The sequence below is a fragment of the Phaenicophaeus curvirostris genome, chromosome 4, assembly GCF_032191515.1.
Source record: "Phaenicophaeus curvirostris isolate KB17595 chromosome 4, BPBGC_Pcur_1.0, whole genome shotgun sequence".
In the NCBI taxonomy this organism is placed as follows: Eukaryota; Metazoa; Chordata; class Aves; order Cuculiformes; family Cuculidae; genus Phaenicophaeus; species Phaenicophaeus curvirostris.
Genome location: NC_091395.1, coordinates 77,050,817 through 77,072,593, shown reverse-complemented (window position 1 = coordinate 77,072,593; position 21,777 = coordinate 77,050,817). Strand labels below are relative to the sequence as shown.

The 21,777-nt window shown below is 52.4% G+C and overlaps 3 protein-coding genes across 3 annotated transcripts in view; 1 reads left to right on the top strand and 2 right to left on the bottom strand.

The window, feature by feature from the left end:
- FBXO41 (F-box protein 41) overlaps nucleotides 1-21,777 on the bottom strand; it is a 116,028-nt gene that overhangs the window by 73,897 nt on the left and 20,354 nt on the right. The gene's annotated exons all lie outside the window — the stretch shown is intronic.
- On the bottom strand, nucleotides 404-5,417 carry PRADC1 (protease associated domain containing 1). Its single transcript, XM_069856668.1, has 5 exons — nucleotides 5,345-5,417; nucleotides 3,557-3,657; nucleotides 2,223-2,332; nucleotides 1,975-2,142; nucleotides 404-968 (listed from the first exon to the last, which is right to left on the bottom strand). The coding sequence occupies exons 1-5, from the start codon at nucleotides 5,397-5,399 to the stop codon at nucleotides 848-850; spliced, it is 555 nt and encodes a 184-aa protein (XP_069712769.1). The 5' UTR covers nucleotides 5,400-5,417; the 3' UTR covers nucleotides 404-847.
- CCT7 (chaperonin containing TCP1 subunit 7) lies at nucleotides 5,789-20,131 on the top strand. Its single transcript, XM_069856642.1, has 12 exons — nucleotides 5,789-5,886; nucleotides 7,891-8,044; nucleotides 9,234-9,340; nucleotides 9,759-9,884; nucleotides 10,491-10,543; nucleotides 11,015-11,186; nucleotides 12,737-12,901; nucleotides 13,695-13,883; nucleotides 15,033-15,130; nucleotides 15,817-15,949; nucleotides 17,881-18,087; nucleotides 19,500-20,131. Exons 1-12 carry the CDS (start codon nucleotides 5,881-5,883, stop codon nucleotides 19,722-19,724), a joined length of 1,635 nt encoding a protein of 544 aa, XP_069712743.1. The 5' UTR covers nucleotides 5,789-5,880; the 3' UTR covers nucleotides 19,725-20,131.

The window sequence follows — 21,777 nt, the reverse complement described above, 5'->3', positions numbered from 1 at the left end:
TCTCTGCAACTACCTGAAAGGAGGTTGTGGAGAGGAGGGAGCTGGGTTCTTCTCCCAAGGGACAGGACGAGAGGGAATGGCCTCAAGCTCCACCAGGGGAGGGTCAGGCTGGACATCGCGAAAAAAATTTTCACAGAAAGGGTCATTGGTCCCTGTCCGAGGCTGCCCAGGGAGGGGGTTGAGTCCCCTTCCCTGGAGGGGTTTAAGGGATGGGTGGACGAGGTACTGAGGGACATGGGTTAGTGGTTGATGGGAATGGTTGGACTCGGTGATCCAGTGGTTCTTTTCCAACCTGGTTATTCTATGATTCTGCTCCAGGCTGCACACGGGTCCAACGTGAGCCGTGTCCCACTTGCAGGAGGCACCTGGGGAGCTTCACTAGGAAAAACATCTTTAGGGGATGAGATTTATTCCTTCATCCCCTGGCTGATGGAAAAAAAAAGAAACTTCTCTTTCTCTAAAACTTGTTCAGACTTCATTAACTCAGACAAAAATATACAGACCTCGGGCGAGCCCTGCAGTACAGACCAAGCTTGCATCTCCCTCCCATCCCTGCATCCCGCTCCAAGCAGAGCACAGGTTGCCCTCCGCATCTTGCGCACCGTTAAGGTGTTTCCAGGGGAAGCGTTGGCCAGTTCTGGGCCACCACTTCCCTCCCAGAAAGTCCCGACGAGGGATGCTCCGTGCTGGGCTCGAGGTTCCCACCACGGGCGCTGGTGGTTGCTCTTCAGCTCTTCAGGGCAGTGGGATCTCTGGAGCACGCTGGGCCTCGTTCTTCAAGGCTTGTCCCTGGGGCCAGCTCCTGGGATCCAATGAGAAGAATTCCATGCTCCGCAGCCTCCCGCTTCTACCAGAAGGTCCAGGGGGGCTGCCTCATTTCATACGTGGGGATGCTGGTGACGTTGACAGGAATGGAGATGATGGCCCAGGGGAGCCCGTGCTGCTCCAGGGAGCGTCTGATCATGTACCTGGGAGGATGAAGAGGTGACAGGTGTGCCGGGCTGGGAGAGCGCAGCCTAGATGTGCATATCAACCACCTCAAAGAGATTAATTGTGACTGGACCCGATAAAAAGCTGGTTCACCAAGCTGAGGTAGATGATCACCAGGACCTTCGTGTTTTCTGGAGACAAAGCTGGAGAAGCGGGGCTGTGTGCACCTCAGTAAGGTCCAACCAGGCCAAGTGCAAGGTCCTAAAGCTGGGTCAGGGCAGTCCGTGGTTTCAATCTGGGGTGGGGGATGATGTGATGGAGAACAGCCCTGAGGAGAAGGGCTTTGGGTGCTGGGAGATGAGAAGCTCGATATGAGCCAGCAACGTGCGCTCACAGCCCCAAACCCAACCGTGTCCTGGGCTGCATCCAGAGCAGCGTGGCCAGCAGGGTGAGGGAGGGGATCCTGCCGCTCTGCTCCTCTCCTGTGAGACCTCATCTGGAGTCCTGTGTCTAGTTCTGGAATCTCCAGCGTAAGAAGGAGATGGAACTGTTGGAACAGGTCCAGAGGCGGCCACAGAGATGATGTGAAGGCTGGAGAACCTCTGCTCTGAGGCCAGGCTGAGAGAGTTGGGGTTGTTCAGCCTGGGGAAGGCTCCAGGGAGACCTTAGAGCAGCCTTAAAGGAGCTCCAGGAAAGCCAGGAAGGGACTTTTTATAAGGGCCTGGAGTGACAGGACAGGGGGAATGGCTTTAAATTGGAAGGGGGAAGATTTAGATTAAAGATTAGGGAGAAATTCTTCACTATGAGGGTGGGGAGGCCCTGTCTGAGGTTGCCCAGGGAAGCTGTGGCTGCCCCATCCCTGGAGGGGTTCAAGGCCAGGTTGGATGGGGCTTGGAGCCCCTGGTCCAGTGGGAGGTGTCCCTGCCCATGGCAGGGAGTGGAACGGGATGGGCTTTGAGGTCCCTTCCAACCCAAACCATTCTGTGATTCTATGAGCCGCTCCCCACCTGGGAAGACCGAATGTGTCTTGCTTGAGGCACCTACCCGTCCCTGCCCAGCAGGAAGAGCGCGGGGATGTCCGCCGTCCGCCTGCTGTTCTCCTGGATCATCTCAATGTAGAAGCTGTCGTTGTCGTAGGCGTTGTCTGCAATGATCACCGCCCGCCCGCCGTGCTCCTGGATCACACGCGTCTTCGATACGAACGAGCAACCTCTGGAGCAAAGAGAGACAAACCTTCAGTGACTGCAGGCAGCTCCCATCCTCCCAAACCACTCCTGTCCCGCCAGACGTACCCTCTCTCCACCAAGGCGATCTGCTCCTGGATGAAGACACCATTATTCAGCTCTCCGCAGGCTTCAGGAGGATCCGCTGGGACCAGGTGGATCTGGTCGTACCTTGTGTTCTCCAAGAAGAAGAGAAGCAAGGGTGAGTGAGGGGAGAACACAGAATCATGGAATCACTTGGTTGGAAAGGACCTTTGAGATCATCAAGTCCAACCCTACCTGTCCACTACTAAACCAGATCCCTAAGCACCTCATCTACCTGGCTTTTAAACCCCTGCAGGGATGGTGGCTCAGCGTTGGGTCAAGCTCTATTCAATATCTTCATCAATGATCTGGATGAGGGGATTGGCTGCACCCTTAGTAAATTTGTGGATGACACTAAGCTGGGTGGGAGAGTCGATCTCCTTGAGGGCAGGGAGGCTCCTCAAAGGGATCTGGACAGGCTGGATCCATGGGCTGAGACCAATGGGCTGAGGGTCAACAAGGCCAAGGGCCGAGTCCTGTGCTTGGGACACAACAACCCCGTGCAGCTCCAGGCTTGGGGCAGAGCAGCTGGAAAGGTGTCTGGAAGAGAAGGATCTGGGGAAGTTGGTTGACAGCGACTGACCATGAGCCAGAAGTGGCCCAGGTGGCCAAGAAGGCCACTGGCATTTTGGCTTGGATCAGACACGGCGTGGCCAGCAGGTCCAGGGAGGGGATTGTGCCCCTGGACTTGGCACTGGTGAGGCCACATCTTGAATCCTGGCTTCAGTTTGGGCCCCTTACTCCAAGAAGGACATTGAGGGGCTGGAGCATGTCCAGAGAAGGGAACGGAGCTGGGGAAGGGGCTGGAGAACAAGGGTTATGAGAGGTGGCTGAGGGACCTGGGGTTGTTTAGCCTGGAGGAAAGGAGGCTGAGGGGAGACCTCATCACTGTCTACAACTACCTGAAATAAGGTTGGAGTGAAGTGGATGTTGGTCTCTTCTCCCAAGTCACAGGTGTTAAGGCAAGAAGAAATGGCCTTAAGTTACTCCAGGGCAGGTTCAGATTGGACAGTAGGAGAAATGTCTCCATGGAAAGAGTTCTCGGGCCCTGGCAGAGGCTGCTCAGGGAGGTGGTGGAGTCCCCATCCCTGGAAGGGTTTAAAAACCAGGTAGATGAGATGCTCAGGGATCTGGTTTAGTAGTGGACAGGTACGGTTGGACTCAGTGATCTCAAAGGTCTTCTCCATCCTAGTGATTCTACGATTCCTAAGGGAAGAGCGATGAGCTCTGTTTTCTCAAAAGGCTTCACATTACTGGGCTCTGTGAGGAGAAATGTTAGGATGGGGGAATCCAAGACCAATTCCGTTCTCAATACTTACAAAGACGCCCCCAAAATCCTTGGCCGGGGTGGCCGTGAAGATGTAGCGGATGTCTCCAGGGCTGAGCACTTGGAAATACAGGTATTCATGGACGCGTAAAGCTGGGTGTGCACGGAAAAAGGTGAGAAGGAGGGAAAATAAAAGGAAAAATTCCTGAGAACACGGGGAAAATACCCAACTGCCGCTCCGGGATGGGAATGGACCTTTTGGAAACAGCAGCTCCTGGAGGACCCAAAGCGCTGGGTCAACATGGGGAGCACCTGGATTAGAACTGCAATGGGGCTGGGGTTCAGGGATGGGAAATGCACCGGGACTGGGATGTAGGAGGGGAAATCCACCCAGATCGAGAAGCACCAAGGGGAAATGCACTCGGATTGGGATGCAGGAGGGGAAATGCAATGGGGCTGGGGTGCAGGGAAGGGAAATACAGTGGGGTTGGGGTTCAGCGATGGGAAATGCACCCGGATTAGGATGCAGTGATGGGAAATACACCCAGATTGAAAGGCACCAAGGGGAAATGCACCCGGATTGAGATGCAGGAGGGGAAACACGAGGGGGCTTGGATGCAGGGATGGGAAAGGCACCCGGATTGGGCTGCATGGTGGAAAAAATGCAATTGGGATGGGATGTAGTGATGGGAAATGAACCTGGAATGAGGTGTAGGAGGGGAAATGCACCCGGACTGGGATGAAGCGATGGGAAATGAACCCAGAATGCAGTTTAGGAGGGGAAATGCACCCGGATTCGGATGCAGTGATGGGAAATCCACCCAGATTGAGAGGCACCAAGGGGAAATGCACTCGGATTGGGATGCAGGAGGGGAAAGGCAATGAGGCTGGGGTTCAGGGATGGGAAAGGCACCCGGATTGGGATGCACAGTGGAAAAAATGCAATTGGGATGGGATGTAGTGATGGGAAATGAACCTGGAATGAGGTGTAGGAGGGGAAATGCACCCGGACTGGGATGCAGCGATGGGAAATGCACATAGATTGGGATGTAGGGGGGGAAATACACCCAGATCGAGATGCATCAAGGGGAAATGCACTCGGATTGGGATGCAGGAGGGGAAACGCAATGGGGCTTGGATGCAGGGATGGGAAAGGCACCTGGATTGGGATGCATGGTGGAAAAAATGCAATTGGGATGGGATGTAGTGATGGGAAATGAACCTGGAATGAGATGTAGGAGGGGAAATGCACCCGGAGTGGGATGCAGCGATGGGAAATGCACATAGATTGGGATGTAGGGGGGGAAATACACCCAGATTGAGAGGCACCAAGGGGAAATGCACTCGGATTGGGATGCAGGAAGGAAAACGCAATGGGGCTGGGGTTCAGGGATGGGAAAGGCACCCGGATTGAGATGCCAGGGGGATAAATGCACCTAGATTGAGATGCAGTGATGGGAAATGAACCTGGAATGAGGTGTAGGAGGAGAAATGCACCCGGACTGGGATGCAGCGATGGGAAACGCACATAGATTGGGATGTAGGGGGGGAAATCCACCCAGATCGAGATGCATCAAGGGGAAAAGCACCCGGATTGGGATGCAGGAGGGGAAATGCAATGGGGCTGGGGAGCAGGGATGGGAAAGGCAGCCGGATTGGGATGCACAGAGAGGAAATGGACCTGGATGGGGGATGCAGCGCTGGGAAACGCGCGTGGATTGGGATGCGGCGGGGGAAATGCGACGGGAGCGGCGGGCACGGGGGTTTCCCGGCCTCGGACTGGGAGGCAGGAGGGTCAAAGCAGCCGAGGGGGGAGGGAGCTGAGGGCCCTCGCACTCACCGCGGGCCGGGCAGGAGCAGAGGCAGAGGCAGAGCCACAGCGAGCGGCGGAGCATGGCTGCGCGCAGCGCCCCCGCGCCCATTGGCTGCGCCCCCGCAAGCCCCGCCCACTCCCCGCTCCCATTGGCCGCGCCCCCTAAAGCCCCGCCCACCCTGCGCTCCCATTGGCTTCTCCAGCCCAAGCCCCGCCTCACCGCAGCGCCCATTGGCTGCGGCTTATCAGGCCACGCCCACTCGCACACTCAAGGCCTGCGACCGCCTCCCGGCGCGTCCCGCCCACGCCCTGCGTCCATTGGTTGCGCCTCCTCAGGCCACGCCCCCTCGCCGCTCCCATTGGCTGCGCCGCGCGCCTCACCCATTGTTTGCGCTCGGACTCGTCCCGCCCCCGCGCTGCGCTCATTGGCTGCGCCGAGAGACGCGCCTTCTGATTGGCTGGGGAGGAGGGAGGGGCGGGCGGAAGTTCCCTCCCGCGGGAAGGTTCTGGGCGCGCGCGTGGCATTGTGGGGCGGAGGAGTGGTAGCCGCCCGTGCCGCCGCCATGATGGTGAGTGAGTGAGTGCTCTGCGGGACCATCCGCCGCCATCCTCGCCCCCGCCGCCCTCCCGCCGCCCCGGACGCTGCCCTCGCAGCCTCCGCCTCCCTCCCGGGGCCGGCTGGGGCGGGGATGGCGGGGGCCGCGCTGCCGTGGCGGCTTCGCCGCTGCCCGCGGCATGAAGGGGCCTGAGGGGGTCTCGCCGCGCCTGAGGGGCTGCGGGGGGCGCGGTGCGTGCTGGGAGTTGTGGTCCTGCTGGGAGAGACTGGGTGCTGTTACAAAAGGTGGAATATTGTGATTTGAATTAAATAGGGTTAAGTTTTCATTCAGGGGAAGCTCCGTCCCGGAGCGCTGCGCGGGGTTGTTGTGTCCTGTGAGGCTTTGTTGAACCTCATCCCGTTGGTCTCATTCCATGGATCCAGTCCATGGATCCCTCTCTAGATCCTTCGTGCAGTGAGGAGAGCAGGGAGCTTGGGTGAAAAGAAAAGGCAGACGTGCTCTTTGTTGCGTGAAAAACTGGCTGGATGGCTGAGAGCAAAGAGTTGTGGTGGACAGGGTGAATCCTGTTGGTGGCCGTCACAGGAGAAAGACCTGCGGGTGTTGGTTGGCAGTAGAGTGAAGCTGGTGAGGAGGCTGGAGAACTAGTCTCATGAGGAACGGCTGAGAGAGCTGGGGGTGTTCAGCCTGGAGGAGGCTGAGGGGAGACCTCATTGCTCTCTCCAACTCCCTGAAAGGAGGTTGTGGAGAGGAGGGAGCTGGGCTCTTCTCCCAAGGGACAGGGGACAGGACGAGAGGGAATGGCCTCAAGCTCTGCCAGGGGAGGTTTAGGCTGAACATCAGGAAAGAATTTTTCACGGAAAGGGTCATTGGTCACTGGCAGAGGCTGCCCAGGGAGGGAGTTGAGTCACCTTTGCTAGAGGTGTGGACGAGATGCTGAGGAACATGGTTTAGTGATTGATGGGAATGGTTGGACTCGATGATCCGGTGGGTCTTTTCCAACCTGGTGATTCTGTGATTCTAAGTGGTGTCCCTGGGGCTCAGTTTTGGAGCCAGTCTTGTTTAATCTCCTTATCCAAGATCTGGATGAGGGGATCGAGTGCCTCCTCAGTTTGCAGATGACCCCAGATTGGGCTGTAGTGTTGCTCTGCTTGAGAGCAGGAAGGCTTGGTAGAGGCGTCTGGACAGGCTGGATCCCTGAGCCTAGGTAAATTGTATGAGATTCAGCAGGGCCAAGTGCTCCAGGCTTGGGGAAGAGTAACTGGAAATGTGTCTGGTGTAAAAAGACCTTGGGGTGCTGGTTAACAGCGGCTGAACATGAGGCAGCAGGGGCCCTGGTGGCCACGGAGTGGCAAGTAGGAGTGAGGAAGGGATCATCTTCTTGTACTTGGTGCTGGCGAGGCTGCATCTTGAATCCTGGGTTCAGTTTTGGGTTCCTCAATCCAAGAAGGACTTTGAGGGCCTGCAGTGTGTGCAGAGAAGGGAACAAGCTGGGGAAGGGGCTGGAGAACAAGGGTTATGAGAAGCGGCTGAGGGACCTGGGGTTGTTTTAGTCTGGAGAAAAGGAGGTTTTGGGGAGACCTTCTCACTGTCTACAACTGCCTGAAAGGAGGTTGGAGTGAGATGGGTGTTGGTCTCTTCTCCCAAGTGATAGGTGATGGGATGAGAACAAATGGTCTCAAATTCCACCAGGGGAGGTTTAGATTGGATGTTAGGAAAAACGTCTTTACTGAAAGTGATGAAGTGTTGGAAGAGGCTGACGAGGGAAGTGCTGGAGTCTCCATCCCTGGAGGTGTTCAAAAAGCATGTAGCTATGGCACTTTAGGACATGGTTTAGTAGGCACAGTGGTGTTGGCCTGGGTGATCTTAAAGGTCTTTTCCAGCATTCATGATTCTTTGAACGTTGAAGAGGCTGCAGGTTTTGATCTTGCTTGCTGGGCTATGTGAGGAGTGCAACTCCAGGTTGTCCACAGGCTGTTGGGATTGGAGTAATGGTTCTGCTGTGTGTTCTCTCTTCAGCCAACACCGGTTATCGTGCTGAAGGAGGGGACGGACACCTCCCAGGGGATCCCCCAGCTTGTCAGCAACATCAATGCCTGCCAGGTTATCGCAGAAGCCGTGCGCACTACCCTGGGACCTCGGGGCATGGACAAGCTCATTGTGGATGACCAGGGTAAGCACTGAAGTCTCACCGTGGGCTCTCATGTTAGAGCGAGTCCAGAGGAGGCCGTGAAGATGATCAGCAGGCTGGAATGTCTCCCATACAAGGACAGGCTGAGTTGGGGTTGCTCAGCCTGGAGAAGAGAAGGCTCCAGGGAGACCTTAGAGCAGCCTCCAGTACTGAAAGGGGCTCCAGAAGAGCTGGTGGGGGGCGCTCTTGATCAGAGAGGTGTCTTGAACCTTGTGTGCTGTTATCCCTGATCATCGCTGGTAGTTTAGTTTTCAAACAAAGCTCATAAAGTGTGGAGCTACTCAGCACTTGTGGCTGGGCATGGGGTCAGTAGACGTTACTGCATTGACTGTTTTGGGGTGATTCAGGGATGAGACTTCTCTGAAAAGCTTTGTATGAGGTCACCAAACAAATATATTGTGGGGTTTTATTGCTGATCGGGGTGGAAGGTCTTGGTGTTGTCCTTTAAATAGTATTTGCAGATAGGAGCTTCTGTTAAAAAGAAAAGTTGGATTTAAATTCACCTAATAACTATTGTGATTGATTTCTAGTCCTTTTCTCCCTGTAACTTTCAGACTAGAATATCTGCTTTTATCTGGCTGGGGAGGCTGTTGAGAAGTAAAAGGGAAATGAATTTAAAGTTTCTGTTAATTGATGTGAAGAGTTGTTCTGCGCTTGGGCTAAATTCACTTAATCTGTCCCAAAATGGACTAAAAAGGTGCTGCTAATGTGGAAGGGAGGTGCCTGCTGAGATGCCCTCTGTGAAAGAACCCTTCTGGGCTCCCCTTCACCATGGGGTGACCCCTTCACTTTCCTGTTCAGCTAACTTATAGTTGTGTATTTGGCTATAGGACCATCTTAAAATGTTATGGTGATCGCATCTGAGAAAAAACTGTCCTTTGGCTGAAGAAAAATGACTTAAAGTGGAAATTGGGGACGAGAGCGTGTGGTTTAGACATGATAAAATTGACAGCAGTGCTGGATCAAGGCTCGATCTCTAGCGTAATAAGAGGTTGGGGCCAAGTTTGATCTTACAGGCAAAATGGTGAGGTGCAACGAGATTGGCTGGTCTGAAATTACTGTTGCATTAGTATCTCTGAGGTCTGAAAAGCTTCTTTGCACGTTGGGTGCCCTTTCAGAGTGACCAGGGCTCAGCACTTGAGCCTGACTTCCCTGTCTACATCAATCCTAGGCAAAGCCACCATCTCCAACGACGGTGCCACCATCCTGAAGCTCCTTGATGTTGTCCATCCAGCTGCGAAGACGTTGGTGGACATCGCCAAATCTCAAGATGCAGAGGTAGGAGGGCAGCCTGGCTGCGCTCGGAAGCATAACATGGCTCGCTCCCACCGGTGCTTGTGTGGGTTTTGTGCCAACACGTGGGAATCCCTCATGGAGAGGGAGCATTTATTCTCATTTGTTTGATGCCTTCTCTTTTGTGGTAGCTTCGGGGTCTTTTACGCCCCATCTGATGGGCGATTTGGAAATTTCAGAGACACAAAGTCACATTTCGTGAACATAAGTGACCAGGAAATGAGATTTCACCCTCAAACAAGATGTGGCCTGAACCCAGTCCTTCTTAATCACTAAAGAATCCAACCACAAATCTGCGAGCAGAGAAAATGCTGAAACCTGATGACCTCTGTGTGGTTTTGAAGCTGCTGTGGCAGTGGCTCTGCAGTGTATACATGACACAGGGTGTTTTCTCTCCATGCAGGTTGGTGATGGCACCACGTCCGTAACTCTGCTCGCTGCTGAGTTCCTGAAACAAGTGAAGCCCTATGTGGAGGAAGGCCTCCATCCTCAAATCATCATCCGTGCCTTCCGCACAGCCACACAGCTGGTAAGGAGACGCTACTGGTAGCTGAGGGAGAGCTTGTCTTCAGCTCCACCAGAGGAGTTCTGTGCCAAATAGGAGAAAAAGCACAATTCCAGGCAAAATTTAGTGATGAATGGATGTGGGGAGTGACAGTAGTGATCTCAATGTCTTCTGGCAAACGTTAGCTGCCTTTCCTGGTGTCAGTGAGCTGTTATTACCAGGTGGTACCTCTGGAGCACTATCGCTTCCTTTCTTATTTTCCTAGAAAGAATGAATAAACAGGATAATTAATTTTCCATTCTCCTAATATTTACTACTACTCAGTAAACCTTATGTCTCGTGAAGCCAAACCTTCTCTGGATGTTAACTCCCTACGTGGCCCTTTGGTTCCCCAGATCTCTGCTGAAAAGAGTGGGACAGTTCCAATCCTCTTCCCAGTCCTCTTAAACTTAGGTTGCTGTGTTTCTTAGAATAACTTGCCTGGAAGGGGTGGAATAGCTTAATTGTTTGAAGTTTCAGTGATGTTGAAGTAGGGAATAAAAGGTCACATGAAATACAATGGGAAATTTGAGATGTGATCGGCTTACGAACATGAATCGTTAATCCAGCTGTTGGCTTGTGTCTTGGCAGGCTGTAAACAAGATCAAAGACATCGCCGTGTCAGTGAAGAAAGAAGATAAAGAGTAAGTTTCCCTTACAGATGACCTGGTTGTGTAGCCGGGCCTCGTGAGCTGGTCTGAGGTTATTTCTGGCTCTGGCTGAGGTCTTGAGGTCAGGCCCTGCACCAGGGTTACCCTTAAACCTTTGGAGTTCCCTGCTCCTCGGGGGCAGATGCAGCTCGCGCTCAGGCTGCAGTGACACATATAGGCCAGTGTTTTCAGCGCAGATGGAGGAACCTGAGTACCAAAATAAGTGGCCTGATTTCTTTTTTTCCAGCGGTGGTAGAGACTTGTGGCTTTTCCTGTAATCAGTGGCACTGATTAGAAATTCAATGCTCTGAAAATGCGATCGCTTTTTAGCTGAGGGAGAGATAAAGTGAGATAGTGAATAGTAGTAGTGCCTTGCTCTCCCCATCGACAGAAGGGTGGATACACGGGGTTTTGTGAGCTTGGGAATCAGCAAATGAACAAGACCTTGGTTTGTCTTCCTTGCAGTGAGCAGAGAAGCCTCCTGGAGAAGTGTGCGGCCACAGCCCTGAGCTCCAAGCTGATCTCCCAGAGCAAGGAGTTTTTCTCCAAGATGGTTGTAGATGCTGTCATGATGTTGGACGACTTGTTACAACTCAAAATGATTGGAATAAAGAAAGTTCAAGGAGGCGCTCTGGAAGTAAGTTTTGTTGGAGCCTGTCCTGAAAGGATAGGAGACAGCGGCAGCAGCTCCTTCGGGTTGATTCTAGCTGAAATGCAGCCTGGCTTGATAATACCTATTTGGGAATTACCAAAGCAAAACAGGTGTTGACGTGAGGAAAAAGCAAGCAGGGCTGAATTTCTTTTTTAGAATCACAGAATCACCAGGTTGGAAGAGACCCACCGGATCATCGAGTCCAACCATTCCTATCAAACACTAAAACATGTCCCTCAGCGACTTTTGTAGGTAAAGACTAATTTCTGAGCCACATACACTCTTATCTCTCTGCCCTCTGGAATGAATGTTGTTGATAGAAATTCCTTTTATATCTCTGCACAGTGAAACATTTCTTTTGTTGGAAGTCCTTGTTATTTCTGGAACCAAAACCTGGTTGTTGCTGGGAAAAACACAAAGAAAACATTGTGAAGGGGCTGATTTGCCGGTGGGCAGGGCAGATAAGATGTTTTGTATTTTATAAGCATGGCACTAGAGTCCTTGTCATGAACCAGACTGCATGTGGGTCTGAGGTAGGAGCTGTTCTTGGGCTGTGGGAGAGCTGGGTGTCCGTGTCTGCATCCCATGTAGGTTTGTCCCATCACCTGAGACCCACCTGCTCGAAAAATAAACCCTGCTACAGTCTCTGCAAATCATTATTCTGCGGCTGTTGCTGTCTGTAAACACTCTGCATGAGTGTTTTCATTGAGAAGAGACATTGTAATTACACCATTATCTTGCTCAGACAACTCATTTAGTGAATTAGGAATGTTTCAGCAACTGGTTTTGTGGTATCTGGGCCTGCTGGTGTTCTGAGCTCGCAGAAATTGGTCTGGGTGGGTGATGTCTCCCATTCTGGATAAAAGCAGCTCTTCCTACTCTATTGTTTGGCTCCTGTATTCCACTGTTGGACTCCTGCTAAGAGGATGGGGCGAGTGATTTAGCACTTTGCTCTTCGGAGTTGGCTTGTGAGAGATCCTGGATCATCTCATCCTGTCAGCTAGAGCAGGAAAATTCCGTGGTTTAGGACAGGGATCCTCACAGGGTGGGAGGTTTAGAAGCCAGTTTCTCTCCCAGACACAAAAATCAAGACGTTCACTTCAGGGGGCAGTGTTGGGCAGGGCAATCCTGCTGCAAAACAATCCTGGAGGTGACAGTGGAGCTTGGAAAAACAAACCAGGGCGAAAATACCCACCCCCATGTGTGGGGCTGTGAATGAGGAATATTCATCTTCAAAGGGTAGAAGTGGGAAAGACATCAGAGAGAGAACAGATTGCTCCATCCCTTGATCTTCACGTTGTGCGCAGCATCTTCCACTGGGATGTCTTGAGGAGTAGGAAGGAAGTGATAGAAGCTGGTTTTGTGAACAGAGAGGGAAAACCACTTATTTTCTGTAGAAGTGGGTTAATCAAAGGAGACAGCTGTTGGTGTTTTGTAGATGAGGACTCTGAAAGCCAGGAATCTCCTGTAGGAGTTATTAACCCTGTTGAGAAATCCTTGGGAGCCTGAGCCTGACACAAATCCCTCTCTTGAAGGACTCTCAGCTGGTGGCCGGAGTGGCTTTTAAGAAGACGTTCTCCTACGCTGGGTTTGAAATGCAGCCCAAGAAGTATCAGTCTCCCAAGATCGCCTTGCTGAATGTGGAGCTGGAGCTCAAAGCAGAGAAGGACAACGCCGAAATCAGAGTAAACACAGTGGAGGTAAGAGCCAAAGGGGAGCTTGTCCCGTTTCCTCCTGTCTACAGACCGTGGTGGCTGCTTGAGAGCCAGTGGGATAAATGGGACTGACTTCTGCACGCCCTCTCCCTGTAAACAGCTTGTTAAAGGGCTTTTATGAAACACAGTCATTCTCTTTCACCTCTTTGGAAAGTAGTGTGATGTTGCACGTGTTTGATTCCTGTGTGATTGTGGTACGTCAAGATCTCTGGGTGCTTTGTTTTTAGGGTCTTTTCCCCACTGGGATCTCAGTAATGGAATTGTTTGAATGGGTCCAGAGGAAGCCACAAAGATGATGTGAGGGCTGTAGCACAGACACGAGGACAGACTGAGCGTTAGGGTTGTTGAGCCTGGGGAAGAAAAGGCTCCAGGGAGACGTTAGACATGCAGGAGGTTTCTCAGGATCTTTTTTTTTCTTCATGATAGATACTGCAAGTCTCTCCGCCCCAACTTCATTCTGTAAACACCCCGTAGACATCAGTATAATCTCTTCTTCCTCTTTTGTCTCTCTTATTGCCTCTATCAGTTCATCCAGCTCCTTTATCGACTCAGTTTTGCTGCTGGAAGGATTTTTAACAGACATGGCTCTTTGACATAAAATAGAGTGACCTAAAATCACCGATGAGTCTTAGAAAGCATTTACCTGGCAGGGCTGCACGGAGCAGCATCTCTGCTGCCTTTATTTTAGACGAGCTCTCCCTTTGTAGGTGCTGCAGGATGGATTTTGTGACCCTTTTTTAACAGGAATGTTTGTCCCTTTCTCCCTGCCCCCTGCCAGGATTATCAGGCCATCGTGGATGCAGAGTGGAACATCTTGTATGACAAACTAGACAAAATCCACAAGTCGGGAGCCAAAGTCGTCCTGTCCAAGCTTCCCATCGGTGACGTGGCCACTCAGTACTTTGCGGACAGAGACATGTTTTGTGCTGGCCGCGTCCCAGAGGAAGATCTCAAGCGAACCATGATGGTGAGCTGCCTTCTTTTAGAATAAAGGCTTGTGGTTTGTGGTCAGAGGTGGTGTCCCCAGGGCTCAGCGTTGGGCCCAGTTCTGTTCAATATCCTTATTGATGAGCTGCATGAAGGGATTGGGTGCATCTTAGTAAGTTTGCGGATGACGCCAAGCTGGGCAGGAGTGTCGATCTCCTCGAGGGCAGGGAGGCTCTGCAGAGGGATCTGGAGAGGCTGGATCTGTGGGCTGAGACCAGTGGGATGAGGTTCAACAAGGCCAAGTGCCGGGTCCCACACTTTGGTCACAACAGCTCACAGGTGGGGGTTGGTCTCTTCTCCCAAGTGACGGCGATAGGACAAGAGGAAATGGCCTCAAGTTGCGCCAGGTCAGGTTCAGATTGAACATGAGGAAAAATTTCTTCACCAAAAGGGCTCTTGGGCCCTGGCAAAGGCTGCCCAGGGAGGTGGTGGAGTCCCCATCCCTGGATGAGTTTAAAAGCCAGGTAGATGAGGTGCTCAGGGATCTGGTTTAGTAGTGGACAGATACGCTTGGACTTGATACATCATCTCAAAGGTCTTTTCCACCCAAGCGATTCTATGAGTCCATGATTTGTTTTCAGCAGTGCCAGGCTGTTCATCCCCAACCCAGGGCAGCAGGCTGTGACTCAACACATTATGAAGATGTACGATTAAAATTGCGTTATTTTTGCTGATGTGGTTATTCTGTAAAGTCACTTCATAGAGCCAAAGCTGTTCCTTGATGGAACGAACGGCCGCACACTAATTTCACCTGCACTGCTTTTTTGTTTCCCTGGTGTTGTTCCACGTTAGGGTTTGTACATGACATCAGAGGAGGTTTGCTGTCCCCAGTTCTTGCCTGCTCCACCGTGAGCGCTTTGTTCAAAGCTTTCTTTGTGTTGCTGCTGGACTCCAGAGCCTGTGAGTCAGCACTTGGAAGAAGTATGACCTTATTTTGCTGTTGAAGATCAGTTCTGGTGTTGGTAGCTGGACGAGATGGGAGGGGAAGGAGACGAGTTTTTCCCTGGGTCGGTCGGCAGGGTGGTTTTGCATCTGCTACAAGGCCAGGCCATCTGCGAAGAGAGCCTGCTGGGCAAGTGTCTGGTTTGTCAGTGGTGGTAATGCCACTCTTTATCTCCTCTCCATGCAGGCCTGCGGCGGTTCCATTCAGACAAGCGTCAACGCCCTGTCGGATGCTGTTCTGGGCCGATGTGAACTCTTTGAGGAGGCGCAGATTGGAGGAGAGAGGTAAATACACCAGCTGTGAAGCCATAGTCCAGTGTTCGCACTCTAATATTAGTTTGACAAGTTAGGATCTGAGCATTAACAGCTTTGGGCATCTCCTGTGGTGATAGTGCGAGAACAAGGCTGTGTTATCGCTGGTTTTATGAAGCTGGGGAGAACAGGAGTAAGATTTCACACGGGTCTTGCCTCTTTTATATGCTTTTTCACAGATACATTATTCCTTAATGCCTTGTAGAATGCATAGGGGTGTCTTTTCATTCGTAACATAAAGGCAGTGCCTTTTGGGGGTGCTTGTGACACACTGAGATCGCACAGTGATGCTTTTACTCTGACTGCAAATGAAGCTGGATACAATACAATGGGGTTCTTCCTGTTGCAAGCGGAGAAATCCTCTTTGAGGCTGTCTGCTAACATCTTCTCCTTTCCTGCCAAGTGAAAATGAGACCAGCACCAAGCCCTAGCAGCACAGGAAGAGAGTGAATTTTCCTGGGTCAGCTTGAATTTCACTTGTATATTGCCTGGCTCAGCTCCTCCTTAGCTCACAGTTTGGTCGGAGCGCTGCATGGGGTGAAGCGGCTCCAGTCACACATCTGGCTTGTTGAGAGTGTGGTGTCGTATCGATAAGAGCCTGTAGGGCATCAGCTCTGCTCCTCCGTTGCCGTAACCCTTCCTCCGTTGTGCCCTTGCAGGTATAACTTCTTCACAGGCTGCCCCAAGGCAAAGACGTGCACGATAATCCTGCGAGGGGGTGCGGAGCAGTTCATGGAAGAGACAGAACGGTCCTTGCACGATGCCATCATGATAGTCAGGAGAGCAATCAAGGTAAGGACCAGGGGAGACTCCTCCCTGCCTTTGGGGTTGTTGATCAGACCTGGCACAGCTGTAACTCTTCTAGAAAAGCTTTTTGCACGCCGGCATTTGGCTGAGGTCTCTGTGGAGAGACCGGGAGCTCTCAGCCAGCAGAGTGGAGCGCGCAGACGAGCAGCATCTGATCGATTAACTCAAGTGCTGTTCCTTGGCCTGAGCCGTGGTGTGTCTGCGATGTTGCCAACTGCTTTTCAGGAACGCCTGGTTTTTGGCTTCTCTTTAGCACAGCTGTAACTGGTGCCTGCTGGGTGGTGGTGTGTTCTGTAAACACCTCCATCCTAAAGGGGAATGGAGTATTCTGGATGGTTTGGGTCAGTCTTCGGTAGATTTGAACAGCAGGATTGATCTCACCTGCACTTCAGCGCCCGTTAAAGCTGCTGGTTCCTTCTCTTGATGACCAGTCTGAGGGGTCACTGTCACCCTGCTGTGAAGGCTTGGGAGCACCCAGAGAGATGTCCGGCACACGTGTGGATGTTTGCTCTGCTCTTGGAGCTGCTGGGCCTCTGTGAAGGATGCTCCAACTGCCAGTGTTTCTGGGTTATGCATAATAATGCGTTAACATGGTGATTTCTGGTTAAAAACAGCTCTCAGGCTGAGTGCCCTGAGGGGATGGGAAGAAACATGTCAGGATTTTTTGGAAGTGTTTTGCTTTTGGAACATCCTGATCTCCCTGGTGAAGCAAATAGGGAGGGGAAAAAATAGCAGAACTTGGCTGTGAAGCATCGCTGCAAATATCTTTCATTTTGGATACTTTATAGAAGTGAGGGAAGCTTGGCCAGCACGAGGCAGCTGTGAGCTGCCATCCCTCCCCTGGTACAGTGTCCCCAAAGCACCCCTTTATCTTAGGAAGGGATGACATCCAGATGGACCTGGACAGGCTGGAGAGTTGGGCCTTTGCAAACCTTGTGAGGTTCAACAAGGACAAGGCCCTACACCTGGGTGGGGGCAATCCACAGTTTCAATCCAGCCTGGGGAATGATGTGATTGAGAGCAGCCCTGAGAAGGACTTGGGGTGCACGGGGATGAGAAGCTCGACATGAGCCATAAATGTGCACTCACAGCCCAGAAACCAACTGTGTCCTGGGCTGCAACCAGAGCAGCGTGGCCAGCAGGGTGAGGGAGGGGATTCTGCCCCTCTTGCTCTGCTCGGGTGAGACCCCACCTGGAGTCCTGTGTCCACTTCTGGATTCCCCAACAGAAGAAGGAGGTGGAACTGTTGGAACGGGTCCGGAAGAGGCCGTGGAGATGATGCGAGGGCTGGAGCACCTCTGCTCTGAGGACAGATTAAGGGAGTTGGGGTTGTTGAGTCTGGAGAAGAGAAGGCTCTGGGGAGACCTTAAAGCAGCTTCCAGGACTGAAAGGGGGCTCCAGGAAAGCTGGAGAGGGTCTCTTGATCAGGGGGTGCAGGGATAGGATGAGGGGGAACGGTTTCTAGCTGCAAGAGGGGAGATTGAGATGAGATCTTAGGAAGAAATGCTTTCCTGTGAGGGTGGGGAGGCCCTGGCCCAGGTTGCTCAGGGAAGTGGTGTCTGCCCCATCCCTGGAGGTGTTCAAGGCCAGGTTGGATGGGGCCTTGAGCCCTGATCCAGTGGTAGGTGTCCCTGCCCATGGCAGGGAGGTTGGAACTGGATGTACTTTAAGGTCCCTTCCAATCCAAGCCGTTCGGTTTTTCTATGATCTGGCACATCACTGGGTAGAGCTGCTGGTCGTGGATCCTTTGAGGTTCTTGGTCCATTTCTGAAGTTTGCAGCAAAGGTGGAATTTCTGGAGTGACAGCACCCTGGGCTATGGATTCCCCTGCACCTGCTGTGTCTGACATGGAAGGAAGGAGGCTTTCCTGACCTTCTTCTTCCCGGAACACGAATGAGTTTCCCTTTTCCTTTCAGAACGACTCAGTTGTTGCCGGTGGAGGTGCGATAGAGATGGAGCTTTCCAAGTACCTACGAGACTATTCCAGGACCATTCCAGGCAAGCAACAGCTGCTGATAGGGGCTTACGCTAAAGCCCTCGAGATCATTCCCCGCCAGCTCTGCGACAACGCGGGCTTTGATGCTACCAACATCCTGAACAAGCTCCGGGCCAAGCACGCGCAGGTGGGTGCCCACGTTTGAACCCGGGGCTGCTGGGGAGAACCCAGCAGTGTTTGCGATGTCTTTATTTCCTCTTTCTCAGCCTGATGGATCCGATGTAATTCAACCAAGCCAATGTTGGGCTCGCACTGTCTTTGATTTAACGCCGTGTTTTGCTTTCAGATCAAGCGTGGGTTGGTGTAGGTTTCTATAAAGGGAAATGATCCGTTTTTCCCTTTGATCACAGTTGTCGGGTGACTTCTGGAGCTGAGAGGTTTGATTTGCTTTTTAAAAATGCATCATTTGTCAGGAGGGAGGCTTCTATATTAAGCATGAAAGTAGAGAGGATGGAAGTTGGCCGAGCTGTGTCTTTTCCAGAGGAGCTGCAGCCTGAAGGTCCCGCTTCCTTGCACTCTGCAGCTCACACGCAGCCCTAGTTTGGACAGTTTGAGCCTTGGGCTTCCCTTTGAAGCAGCAGCTGGGCTGTAGGGTCGTTCCCAGCACATTTCATCCTCCCGATGGCCGTGGAGTGAGGGGGGATGCCCCAAAATCATAGAGTGGTTTGGGTTGGAAGAGACCTTAAAGCCCATCCAGTTCTAACCCCCATGCAATAGGCAGGGACACCTCTTACTAGATGAGGCTGACCAAGGCCCCATCCAAGCTGGCCTTGAACACCCCCTCCCCACTCTCATCATGAAGAAATTCCTCCTTATGTCTAGTCTAAATCTGCCCCTTTTCAGTTTAAAGACATTCCCCCTCGTTTTATCACTACAAGTAAAAAGTCCCTCCCCAGCTTTCTTGTAGCCCCTTCAGGTTGAAATAAATAAGCAGCCCTATCTTGGGATGCAAAACCTGGAGCTGTGGGTACGGCGGTGAGACAAGAACGGAAGCCAGTCCTGTAAATGTGCAGCTTCCCTATCAAGTACAGCTCAGCTCCTCTTTGATGAGGCTTTGTTTGACAACAGAGGCTTTTTGGGTCTTCTTTTCCTTTGTGTTTCCCTCCAATATTCCTCCTTTTAAGCTGAAAGATGGAAAATGGAGATTTTAGGAATAAATGTTTTCCCGTGAAAACTGGAAAGGGGCGGATTTAGACTAGACATAAGGAGGATTTTCTTCACGATGAGAGTGATGAGGCCCTGGCCCAGGTTTCCCAGAGAAGTTGTGGCTGCCCCATCCGTGGAGATGTCGAAGGCCAGGTTGGATGGGGCTTGGAGCAACCTGATAACGTGGGAGGTGTCCCTGCCCATGGCAGGGGGGTTGGAACTGGATGAATTTAAGATCCCTTCCAACCCAAACCACTCTGTGATTCTGTACAACAAGGTCCAGTCTCTGTCACTCCCTGAACAGACACTCCGTGTCTTTGCTTCCTTGTGCCCTGGCCCTGAAGTCCTAACCAGCCCTAGAAACAAGACCCTCTCCGTCTTCTCCCCTTCCAGGGTGGGATGTGGTACGGCGTGGACGTCAACAACGAGGACATCGCTGACAACTTCGAGGCCTGCGTGTGGGAACCAGCCATCGTGCGCATCAACGCGCTCACAGCAGCCTCCGAGGCCGCCTGCCTCATCGTCTCCGTGGACGAAACCATCAAGAACCCCCGTTCCACCGTGGATGCTGCGCCGAGCGGACGGGGCCGGGGGCGAGGGAGACCTCACAACCACTGAGACCTCGCTCCTCGGCGCGGTGACAGGGGCTGGCGCTCTCCTCTGACGGGCTGAGTGAAAATTAATTGATTTCTCACTTACTTACCGGGCCGCTCACCAGATGGTCGTTTCGAGGGCTTACAGGCAACCTCTGGCCTTGTTTAATTAGCGTCAAATCTTGGCCTGGGCAGCAGCAGCCTCCTGCGAGATGCCCTGCCCCAACATTTCCTCCACAGCACTGATCCCCTTAGGCTCGCCTCGTCCTTCTGCTGGGAAGCGGCGCCGCGCGGAGCCCTCCAGCCTTGGCAGGTACGCGGCGAGCATCTGGCCTTGGGTTGTATTTATACTGTTTCATTTTTTTTTTCCCCTGCGGTGGGGTTTGAACCCAGGCTCCAACACAATAAAAAGTTTGCCGTGTGTCAGTGGCACGCTGGGCTCTTCCTCTCTGCTTCTTTCCTTCCGCTGGGTGCTAACTAGTAGTAAAAATAACCTTTCAGAGTGTTTTTTTCCCCATTTAAAGCAGGCACTGTGCTGGGAAGCAGGTCTGACTCCCAGCTCACCCCTGTGTTTCCACAATGATCGCATCTCTGCCTGTTAGCTCTCTCTCGGATATCGCACAGTCACATTTCTTTTTGCTTTTGCTTTTTATTCCTGATGGAAGTGGGTTCAGGGCTCCAGCTCTAGTGGCAGGGAGGGGCGGGTGCTGCTTCAGGGATGGATCCTGGCACTTCGGGGCATCTTGGGAAGGAAAATCATCTTGGGGAACATGACATTTCATAGAATCACAGAATGGTTTGTGTTGGAAGGGTCCCCATCCAGTTCCAACCCCTCTATCATGGGCAGGGACACCTTCTACTGGATTAGGCTGCTCAAAGCCCCATCCTACCTGGCTTGAACACCTCCAGGGTTGAGGCATCCACAACTTCCCTGGGCAACGTGGGCCGGGGCCTCCTCACCCTCATCATGAAGAATTTCTTCCTAAAGTCTCATCTAAATCTAACCCCTTCCAATTTAAAGCCATTCCCCCTCATGCTATCGCTCCAGGCCCTTGGAGAAAGTCCCTCCCCAGTTTTCCTGGAGCCTCTTCAGGTACTGGATGCTGCTTTAAGGTCTCTCCAGAGCTGAACAACCCCAGCTCTCTCAGCCTGTCCTTGTATGGGAGGTGCTTTAGCCCTCTAATCATCTTTGTGGCCTCTCTGGACTTGCGTCAACAGTGCCGTGTCCTTCCTGTGCTGCTGAGGACTCCAGGATTGGACACAGGACTCCAGGTGGGGTCTCGCAAGAACAGAACAGGGGGGTAGAATCACCTCCCTCACGCTGCTGGCCACACGGCTTTGGATGCAGCCCAGGACACAGTTGGCTTTCTGGAACCGGGAGGTTGAAAATATTAACAGAGGAAGAAATTGGGTGTCGCCTTGGTATGTGTTTTGTACTGAGCTGAGAGCTTTTGGGTCAAATTCCCAGCATTTCTTAGTCGTGGTGTTTAAAGATGAACCCTCCTAAGGGAAACGGCTCTGCAGCCTGGGAGGGGGGAAAAGCAGGACTTGGGGGTGCTCATCCCATGTCCCGCGATGCAGGAGCTGGTGGGTCTTGCCCAAGGCAGGCAGCAGCTTCTTGGGGCTTTTTGTATTTCTTCCAGTGACAGGGATTTGAGGGAATGCGTTCCCTCCTGTCTTTCTCATGGCAGTGGGATCCCATCTCCCTGCACCCTCCCCAACTTGTAAATCCCATTCCTAACTGTGGGATTGGAATCTGGCAACCAGGAATCATCCAGCCACCTGGGCTGTTTTAATCTCCAATTTCATAGAATCACCAGGTTGGAAAAGACCCATCGGATCATTGAGTCTGGTTTCCTTTTCCTTTTTTCTTCAAACTCAAATTTTTGCTCTGCTGTGGTCTATGATCAACCTTTGTTGCCACAGGATGAGGGGATAGGAGTGACTTCTCTCTGGCCCCACCCTCCTGCCCCCTGCCTATCTGATCTTGATCAACACTGATGAGGTCACCTCTCAGTCTTCTCCAGGCTCAGCAGACATAGTTCTCTTAGCTTTTCCTCCTAAGAGAGATGCCCCAG

Excerpts from the sequence above, each read along its gene's own strand:
- PRADC1 (XM_069856668.1), bottom strand. The coding sequence starts at position 5,399 with ATGCTCCGCCGCTCGCTGTGGCTCTGCCTCTGCCTCTGCTCCTGCCCG. Across the intron at positions 2,333-3,556 it reads AGGATTTTGGGGGCGTCTTT|AACACAAGGTACGACCAGAT; the intron begins GTAAGTATTGAG and ends TTCTTCTTGGAG. Across the intron at positions 2,143-2,222 it reads ATCGCCTTGGTGGAGAGAGG|AGGTTGCTCGTTCGTATCGA; the intron begins GTACGTCTGGCG and ends TCTTTGCTCCAG.
- CCT7 (XM_069856642.1), top strand. Across the intron at positions 8,045-9,233 it reads GCTCATTGTGGATGACCAGG|GCAAAGCCACCATCTCCAAC; the intron begins GTAAGCACTGAA and ends CATCAATCCTAG. Across the intron at positions 15,950-17,880 it reads TAGTCAGGAGAGCAATCAAG|AACGACTCAGTTGTTGCCGG; the intron begins GTAAGGACCAGG and ends TTTTCCTTTCAG.